Source organism: Saccoglossus kowalevskii, chromosome 13, assembly GCF_978046115.1.
Source record: "Saccoglossus kowalevskii chromosome 13, keSacKowa6.1, whole genome shotgun sequence".
In the NCBI taxonomy this organism is placed as follows: domain Eukaryota; kingdom Metazoa; phylum Hemichordata; class Enteropneusta; family Harrimaniidae; genus Saccoglossus; species Saccoglossus kowalevskii.
The window spans coordinates 34269790-34280227 of NC_140653.1; the positions used below are offsets into that span (position 1 = coordinate 34269790).

Here is a 10438-nt window from a genome sequence, read left to right on the forward strand (position 1 = left end):
GTATGAAAACCCGTGGCGAGTACAACTCCCTAACATCACCATTAACAGAGGGAATTTTGAGGAAATTGTACGTTCTGACGCACGTTTGGTGGTAGATTTAAACAGAACGGCAGATTTATTAAGGAAAAATAAACCAATTTATTATTCTAAAGCAGACAAATTATTTAGCGACATTATGGATGAAACCCCTGCCTTACCGTTTTTGGAAGTCAAAACTATTACTATAATTGAAACCATTCTGGCTATTATATGCACAGGGTCACTGATTTTGTCAGTATATACAGTTTGTAAGGTGAAAACTTTGAGCATATTGATTGCAACCCTTCCCAGGGCCCGGGCTAAAACGTTATATTTGCCAGTAGACGAGTTAATTACGGACCATCCCTTGCGAGATTTGAAGAGTTCCATGATCCAACTTCGAAATGAAACGTTAATTCTGATTTTAATGTGTTCAGGATTCTTATTGATATTGGCGGTTATTCGATTGTGCAAGTGTTATCGTAATCGCTCTATAATGTATCGTGCACCTAAATTGCCCCGTACTAAGTTAATTTTAGAGATATCCAATGACAAGCTGTATGTCTTGGTAAATGTTATGACCCTGTACGTGTCTCCGAGTCATTTAGCTTTTGCAAAGCGGGTCGAATTTAACAGTTGAACGTGGTATAATTTCGTCTGTGTTGAATATCGAATGGGGTGATTTAAAATACAAATTTCATGGTGTAGAACGTGTAATTCCTTTGCCCAAAGCCGTTAAGATACCAAAGTGGAAAGATAGTAAGTGCATGGCTGTGGAAGGGGTAGGGAATCATTATAGATTATTGGTAGGTCTATCTGAAGTATATACCGAGATTCCCAGGGATATTACTAGTATGCAGTAGATAGGGAACCCAATACTGAATACTTGGGATAGCAAGTGAAGTGCTGGCACCTCTCCTTGATAGAGTAGGATATTCGAAAATATAACCAATGTATTTAACCTCATAATCTTTTTATTTAAATATATATAACTATTGTATTTTAGAATCATAACAGTAGTGTTTAAATTTATAGCTTTTTATTTGAAATTATAATTACCATATGTAATCATTGTATTTACTCATTTGAAACTATGTATTTTGTTATATTAGAGTGTATTTTACTTGCATAACAATTGTTGATGTATTTGACGTGTGAAATATAAATGTGATGACATCCTTGGTATTGGAACGGTATGTTCGGAGAACATGCAGAATGTAAAACAGGGGGTTGTATCATGATTTATATTTCAGTCAGTTTGACAGTGTTTGCCATGACATATACTGATAAAGGTTAATGACAAGACCAGATGGCGAGCTGGTCGAAATCAACCAAAAACATCTTATGACTCTGCAGTTTTTAAGATACAATACAGTAGCTGTAATTCTAAACCAATGTTGTTTGCGATTTTAACTAAGGTGGTATCTTTGTGGATGTTAGTGCAAGACTATTACCCCATCAATATTAGTTAGTGTTGACAATATATAGAAGTGTTTTTTCTAGACAGCTTGACGAGTAATTAATTGATTATGATGTGTAAAACTTTCATGTGATTGGTTGTTTGTTTGAAGGCAAGGCCTTGGAGTCTCTTATACTGATTGTAATTGGTTAAGGAGTGACAAGAAATAAAGAGTGATTTAATGCTGTCTCGGGTGAAAACCAGGGACTTGGCAGAGAATCGTTTGGGAACATGAACGAAGCTTGTGTGTGTTTTTGTCAGCCTAGCGTGGAAACGACCGAATCCCGGTTACCTAAGTGAAAGGTTTTTAACTATCAAAAATACCTATCACATTAGCCCTCCATGTCGAATCACTTTATTTGTACTAAAAGGCTGGTGTCTTTGTGCCTTGAATAAACATATATTATGTATATTCCAACTTATTTGGAGCAAATAATATCAAACAAATGCAACGTACACAATTAAATTATAATTCTACAGTTTTAGTTTGTTTTTTGTGGTGGGTTTGTTTGTCTGAAAACAAATCGGTTCTGTCTGTATTGTTGTTTAATTTGTGAGCAGTAAATTATATATAAATATACTTATATAAGGTGTTTTTTCAGGGTGGGCAAATTGAATGTATAAGCTATTACAAATATTTAGGCTTATTTCTTTCTTCCAGAAATTGTTGGTCCAAAGCTGTTTTGACTTTTTAACACACCAAGCATATAAGGCATTGACCTGTTATTAATTGCTTGTTAGTGGTGTTTCTATAGAGTTCATTTCAAACTGTTTGATTTAATGATTTTACCAAATCAGTATTATGGGACCAAAATATGGACTTATCACACTTATGGAGTAATAAAAAAAGTACCGAAAATGGCTCAGGCGTTTGAACGAAATACTACAAAAGAGGGAGTACTATTTGAATGCGGCCACCTTCCTCTCTTTGTTTATACATGCAAAAGATTGCATATAAATGTAGTATTAAGCTTCCGCTAATGAAAATCATCATTATTAAAGATATTGTTCATACTTGAGTTGTACACTTTAAATAGTTTGTAATTTCATTTAGCTGCTTTTAGTCATAATTTCAAGACAAATAAAATGCAAAAAATTCCTGTAATATTTTTTGGTCAAAATCTGTTGCCCCCCCCCCTCCAAAAAAACCTGAACAATGTTGAAAACAGAAAGTCTATTTCGTATTAATTTAATTTACAAAAATAAATTCTCGGAACAAAAACTGAATTTACAAAACAGAACTAAGCTACAGAACCAGGATTTAAATTGTCGCAACAGAAACTTAATACGTAAGGTATTACATTTTTCTTGGGGGGATTAGTTTTTTACTGTGGAGATTGTTGTAGTAGACACTGATTTATGAGATCATATATCACAACTATGAAGTCATTAACAACTGGATACAAATTAACCATTTGAGATACTCACAGCAGGATATCTTTATTACTGGAACAGTACTACACAGACTATACAACTAGCTAAGAACGAAGTTACAGGAACAGTAATAAGCATAGTATACTGACACTTGCTTGGGTGCAGTCTAACACAAGGTGCTAAAAGAGGCTTATTTAAAGCATGGTCAGTAATCCAAAAAATAAACTTTCCTAATCCTGTACTAGGATAGTGGTTGGCTGAAAAGATAATCCCCTTAACTGACCAATAATGTAATCATCAATTAGAAATGGCATACATTAAGGTAGCGAGAAGGGAAATTTTCACTTTTTTCTTGATTTTTCAAAAAATGATAAAACGGTTACTTTAGACCTTGATACATCACCCCAGGTTTACAAAAGATCGAAATTGCGAAATAACGTTGCTCAAATTAGTGTTTTAAAACACTAGCAGAAAAGACTACAACTGCCGTTTCGTGGATATTTGCATAGTGTTTATCTTTGGAAGGAATTAAATGATAACATCTTATCTGTATACTCTGTTGTTGACGATTCTGATATAACGGGTGATAAGCTTCCAGTTGCAAACAATGCGTGTTTATCTAACGTCCATTGTCAGCATTATTGTCAGTTGAGACTTTGTCGGAGAAACATGGTCATACAGTACTCATTTCGCCCAACCTTCCGCTTTTACATCGACCGCTTATCGCTTAATTTCCGACCACGCGGTCTTGTCCGACCGGAAACCGACCGCATTTTAATCGCGTTTTTTTTTTTGCTCGCTCGCTCATTGAAAACATTGACCGCTCGCCCAAACACTGAAAACTGGCACATGGGTGGTCGAAATGGTGGTTTTGATAGTAAAGTGTGAACATACAACTAGTATTAACTATTATTACATTCTGAACGACACTTCAAATCTAATAGTTGTATTACACTTGTATCGTGAAAGCAACTGAACTGGGACTTCTTGTTACGTGTTTTGGGTGCTTGTTCTAGATGTAATATTTTTATTTTTATTTTAATAAGACAGTTACGCGAAAAAAGCCTAGGTAACTCCTTTTGACAGAGCAGAGAAACGAGGAAATGTTAGTGATTAATTCCAAAAATAACGATATCGAATCCACATCGGTCCACGTCTGGTAAAATTTGACATTCAATTTTTAAAATTAAGTCACGATCATTGAATGAGCTCGGTCTATACCGTATACGTACCGCAAAAGTGTTCCCACAAAAAATATTTTCGACTAAAAACGACTACATGCCCTGAAAAAATCGAACAGAGCTTGACATGTATGAATAATTTATTGGGCTTAAAAGAAAAACGTGTCAAATTTAGTTATAGCCATAACTATTTGGTGGCCAGTCTATGAACAATTCAAAGTCCGTCAGGGCTGAAAATCATCGACACTACTCTGTGTTGCTGCCGGTTTGCAACACAGTTAGATATGTGGCGCCCTCTAGTGGCCCTTTCGTTTTGTTCAAAGTTGACCTTTTACCCTTTGAAGATCACAAGTTTTCACGCTACCGCGGCATTTGATTTTGACTCGTCACTAACGCTCAATTCGTCATTCAATTCACGCTATTCCATGGTCAAAACACAAACGTAAGTGTGATCTTATTTCCTGTTACTGTAATAATGACATCGTTCAGAATTACTAATTTTTTGATGAGTGAATTCAGCGAGGTTTCTAAATGCAATTTTACACGAGGCGTCTTAGGTCGACATGATGTGGAAAATTCCGTGAAACTTTATGTATTTGTTTTTGATCGATGATTGTGCAACCAAATGCCTTAATTAGTGATTTATGCGTGTCTAGTTAATCTGATTCATCGATTTATTGTTATGTCTCAAGATTCGCAACCTTATTTCGATTATGTGCAATTTTGTTTCACTCGATGCTTATCACGTGACCGCTATCTCCATGTGTGATGTAATTGACTTGTATCGCAACACCTACTTCTGTATTTTTATTGTTCGCTATTATTGGTCTGTAAGCTGCGAATATTACCAATGTGTGAATCATATTTTATTGTCTAAAATTATGTATTTACATTATACTTGTACATTATTTATACCTTTGTAATTTCTTTATTTATTTTCTTTTTTTTATTCATTTTTACAGTTGAAACCATTGTCATTGTCACTGCCAATATTATATTGTAATCAACCTCGTATGTCTACTAGATGTGATTAAAGTGATCAATGCGTTGATAGTTGTGTTTTATCCAATCAATTGTGTCGCGTCAATACTCGCCCTCAACCGAACAGCAGGAGCTGTTACAGTTTCAAGTTTCTTGATGTCATGGATCAACCAGACAATATTTCCGTATCTTCAAGTGCCAGTACGGCATCATCAAAGGCAAGAGCAGCAGCCAAAGGTGCAGCTTTGAAAGTTAGACTGCAAAGACTGGCCCAGACAGAAGCACTCGAACTGGAGGAGCTCAAATTAAAGCAACAAAGGATACGTTTCGAGCAAGAAACCCAGCTTGCTGAGTCAGAGGCGGAAGAACGGGTATATGAAGCCCTAGAGTCAAACCCAGTCGAAGATGTCACAAAGGGAGAGGAGAAACCGGGATCTCAAGTGCTGTCATTTGAAGACCCATGGTGGTCAGCTCAACCCCCTCAAGGAAATGTGAATCTTCTTTCTCCACTCGGTGTGAATGATGTGACTTTGCCATCCCCAGCACTACCTTTGACAACAGGTCAATCAGGCACTCCTCAGAGAAAACAACAATCCACTCATGTGGAGGAGCAGTTAGTTAATGTCAGCCAACAGTCCACCAAGACTCCGTCTGATCAATCAGCAAATGTGATCACTGAAATGGGCAACATAATGTTCAGAAAAGAGCTATTGAGTTCTAGTCTTCGAACTTTCAACGACAGTGCAACTTCTTACAGGGCCTGGAAGGCATTAATGATGAGCACTATAAGTGAGTTAAATGTACCCCCCTCACAAGAGGTAAATCTGATTATGCGATGGTTGGGAAACAGTTCACCAGAACTGGTTACACCACTTCAAAGTGTTTATGTAGACAAACCAATCGAAGCTCTGAAACATACATGGAATCTCCTGGACCAAACATATGGTGCAGTAGAGGTGATTGAACAAGATTTGATGAATCGTCTACAAGAATTTCCAAGGTTCACCATTAAGGAATCAATCGAGCTGCAGCATTTAGATCACCTACTTCTAGAAGTTCTTCACATGAAGGAGTCTGGAAAATATCCTGGTCTTGCCAGCCTTGACTCTGCCCATGGGCTCAATGTAGTTATGCAAAAACTACCTCCAAGCCTGAAAGTTTCGTGGATGAAGCATGGTGCTAGTTTCAAGACAAACAACAACGTTTTATTTCCACCATTTGAAGTATTCTACAATTTCATTCATCAAGAATCAGTAATGAGAAATGATCCAAGTTTCTCTGTAATTTCCAATCAACAAAAGGAAAGTGGTAGATCGTTAGCAGTTAGTGTGTCACCTCACATTTCTGAATCAAAACCATTTAGAAGGAACTGTCCCCTGTGTAGTTCTTCACATTGGCTGTCACAGTGCGGGGAATTCAAGAAGTCAGTTGGGGAACGTAGGAGGTTTGTGCAAGAAAAGAAGCTGTGTCGCAATTGCCTCAACCCTGGTCATTTTGTTAGTACTTGCAGAAAGGGGAGTTTTTGCAAGCTGTGTGCTGATAAGCATTCAAGTTTTCTTCATCCAGTTACGACACATCAAACAACCACACCTAGTAATTCGCCAGCATCATCTTCAATTCAAGCTCAAAATCTGAGTGAGTCGCATCAGGGTACATCAACAGCCGTTACTTGTAAAAATAGCATCATTGGGTTTGCAGCAGTGCCTGTCAGTGTTAGGTGCTCAGGAGGAAGAAAAACTGTAAAGACATATGCATTCTTAGACAATGGATCAAACATAAGTTTCTGTACTGAATCTCTCGCTCAGAAATTAGGCGTCCAGGGTAAGAAAACCGAAATTGACTTGAAGACAATAGACCGCACATCTACCAATCAACGGAGACTACTAACACTTGAAATCTCCAATTTGAATGGGGATATTGTCGTTATGGCTCCCGAAGTATTTACTATTCCAACTTTGCCAGTGGACAGCCACACAATTGCTAAGCAGGAAGATATCAATAAGTGGCCACATCTTGATGGTGTTCAGGTGACAAATATTAATGAAGAAGTTGGACTATTGATTGGCACTAACATTCCAGAACTGCATCAACCCCTTGAGGTCAAAACATCAACTAATGGTGGTCCCTATGCTACACGAACATTGTGTGGTTGGGTCGTCAATGGTCCATTATATATAGGCCAACAAGAGAACATGTGTAATTTCATTAACTCCAATAGGCAATGCCTAGAGTATCCTTCTCTTGATGAACAATTTAAAACATTTTGTAACATTGACTTCAATGACACCAATGTAGGAAGAACTGTGATGTCTCGTGATGACATGAAGTCTATCAACATCATGAAACGATCAATTTGCTTTGAAGATGGTCATTATCAAGTAGCTATGCCATGGAAGACAGATCCTCAAGTGCTACCCAACAACAAGTCAATGGCCTTGAAAAGGTTGAATTCTCTCAAGGTTCGACTTAAGAAAGACGACATTCTAAAGGTGAAGTACACCAAGTTCATGGAAGGCTTAGTCCAGGACAGCTATGCTAGAAAGGTGTGTTCTGCTGTAGGCCATGAATCAAGGTGGTTTCTACCACATCACCCAGTCATACATCCTCAAAAGCCGGAGAAGGTGCGTATAGTATTTGACTGCTCAGCAAAATACAAAGATATTTGCGTCAATGACCTTCTTCTACAGGGGCCGGACTTAACCAATTCCCTAATGGGTGTGTTGATCCGGTTTCGCCTCGGTCAAGTTCCCTTCTCAGCTGATGTTGAGAAAATGTTCTACCAAGTTTGAGTGCCGGAAACTGACTCCCACTACCTAACTTACCTTTGGTGGGAAAATGGTAATCTGAATAATTGTCCACAAGAATATCAAATGCGGGTACATCTTTTTGGTGGACGATCGTCACCAAGTTGTGCCAATTTTGCCCTTAGAAATGTGGCAAAGGACCGTGCAGGAGAACATGAGCAGAATATCACTAATACTATTGAAAACAACTTTTACGTTGACGACTGTCTCAAGTCTTTAGATAGTGAAGATGAGGCGATTAGCACTGCTCTAAATCTTAAGCATCTGCTTGCAAAGGGTGGTTTCAACCTGACCAAGTGGAGTTCAAATTCCGTAAAGTTATTGAATGCCCTTCAACAGGATAAATCAAAGGATCTATCATCTCTGGGAGGTGGTGACTTGCAACGGGCTCTCGGAGTCCAGTGGTTCATCAAGGAAGACAGTCTTGGCTATGTTATCTCTCCAAAAACCAAACCCAGTACACGCAGAGGTATCTTGTTAGTGGTAGCTTCGGTGTATGATCCATTGGGATTGGTATCTCCATTTATACTGAAGGCAAAATTTCTGCTTCGAGAACTGTGCTTACTTAATTGTAAATGGGACCAAGACATTCCTAAGTAAATCGAGATTGAGTGGAACAAATGGCTGTCTGACTTGAACCATCTGACAACATTGAGAATTCGGCATAGTTATAAAGAGCCGAAACTTGGAGCGGTTGTGTATCGAGAACTACATCACTTTGGTGATGCATCATCAACGGGTTATGGTGCTGTTTCCTATCTTTGTCAGAAGGACGCAGAAGGTATATTCAGTTGTGCGCTTGTCGCAGCGAAGTCTCGCCTTGCCCCCGTGAAAATGCAGACGATCCCAAGAATGGAGCTCCAGGCTGCAGTCTTAGCATGTCGCTTGGACCAGATGATTCGCGACGAACTTCAGGAGATCAAGATCGATAAATCTATTCTATGGACGGACAGCACATGCATCTTACGATACATAAATAATGAAACAACACGCTTCAAAACGTTTGTGGGCAATCGCATTGCAACTATCTTGTCTCATACTAGCAAGGATCAATGGCACTACATTCCTTCAATGCAGAACCCAGCAGATCTTGCCTCTCGTAGGATGAGGGCAATGGAATTAATTAAGAGTGATCTGTGGTTCTCTGGACCAGAGTTTTTGAAACAAGACGAAAGTGAATGGCCACAATATCCTGCTGACCTGGGTATCTCTGAAAGGGACCCAGAATTGAAGGCTGTATCTACGGTTTCAGTTAGAAGGGATTGCAGTGTTAGTTACTTAATGAATCACTTCTCCAGCTGGCCAAAACTAATAAAGGTTGTAGCCTGGATACTGAGATGGAAACACATTGTCAAGTCAAAGGGAAAAGGGGTTGCAGGACCAATCTCAGTGGAAGAATGGAAGGGTGCTGAAATTTCTATAGTGAAGTATATCCAGCAACAGTCATATGCAGCTGAAGTTCAGTCCCTGCGCAATGGTCAACAAGTTAATTCAAATAGCCCATTGGTAAAATTTGACCCAATTCTAGTAGAAGGTGTTATGAGAGTTGGTGGCAGACTGAGAAATCACAAATTAATGAAGATGCAAAACATCAGATAATCTTACCAAAGGGTCATCATGTCACAACACTCATTGTTCGCCACTATCATATTTGTACTGGTCATTCTGGTACAAATCACACTCTCAGTGAAATCAGACAAAGGTTTTGGCCCATTGGTGGGCGTGCAACTGCCAAAGCAACTTCAAGGAACTGTGTTGATTGCCGGAAAAGATATGCTCGACCACCCAATCAGAAGATGGCCGATTTGCCAATAGATAGAGTTACTCCCGCCTTGCCTCCATTCACTTGTGTAGGCATTGATTGCTTTGGACCCTTCTATGTCAAAAATGGAAGGTCCATGTTGAAGAGATATGGTATAATATTCACCTGCCTTACAACTCGAGCTGTGCATCTCGAGGTAGCTTATTCACTGGACACAAACTCATTTTTGAATGGGTTGCGGCGATTCATAGCTAGACGTGGTAAGCCACAGCTAATTAGGTCCGACAATGGAAGAAATTTTGTGAAAGATGAAAAGGAACTGCGATTGGCCATAGAGAACTGGAATCAAGAAAAATTCACCAATACTTGCTACAAAATCAGGTTGAGTGGAAATTCAACCCCCCAACAGCATCACATCAAGGTGGTGTATGGGAACGTTGCATCAGAACTGTGCGCAAGGTGTTGAGTACCTTGACAACTGAACAGACCATCAATGATGAAGTCCTTCACACACTTTTCTGTGAAGTTGAAATGATAGTCAATGGGAGACCTATTACGAGGTTATCAGATGATTCGAAGGATTGTGAAACCCTCACACCAAACCACCTGCTCTTGCTGAGAGCAGGACCGAAACTTCCACCAGGAGTGTTTGTCAAGGAGGACTGTTACGTGAGAAAGCGTTGGCGCCAAGCACAATATCTTGCTGATGTGTTTTGGCATCGATGGATAAAAGAGTATTTACCGGCTCTTCAGGAGAGACAAAAATGGCGCAAAGCAAGAGATAATGTCAAGACGGGCGATGTTGTTTTGGTTCATGATCCATCAGCTCCAAGATGTTCATGGCCCCTTGCTCAGGTTG

General features: G+C 39.0%; 2 protein-coding genes across 2 annotated transcripts; both read left to right on the forward strand.

Annotated features, from left to right (window-relative positions):
• Positions 1 to 7883: 7883 nt before the first annotated feature.
• Positions 7884 to 8417, forward strand: LOC146735254 (uncharacterized). Its single transcript, XM_085507423.1, has one exon. The coding sequence runs from the start codon at positions 7884 to 7886 to the stop codon at positions 8415 to 8417; it is 534 nt and encodes a 177-aa protein (XP_085363549.1).
• Positions 8418 to 8651: 234 nt separating this feature from the next.
• On the forward strand, positions 8652 to 9416 carry LOC146735255 (uncharacterized). Its single transcript, XM_085507424.1, has one exon. The coding sequence runs from the start codon at positions 8652 to 8654 to the stop codon at positions 9414 to 9416; it is 765 nt and encodes a 254-aa protein (XP_085363550.1).
• The last annotated feature ends 1022 nt before the right edge of the window (positions 9417 to 10438 follow it).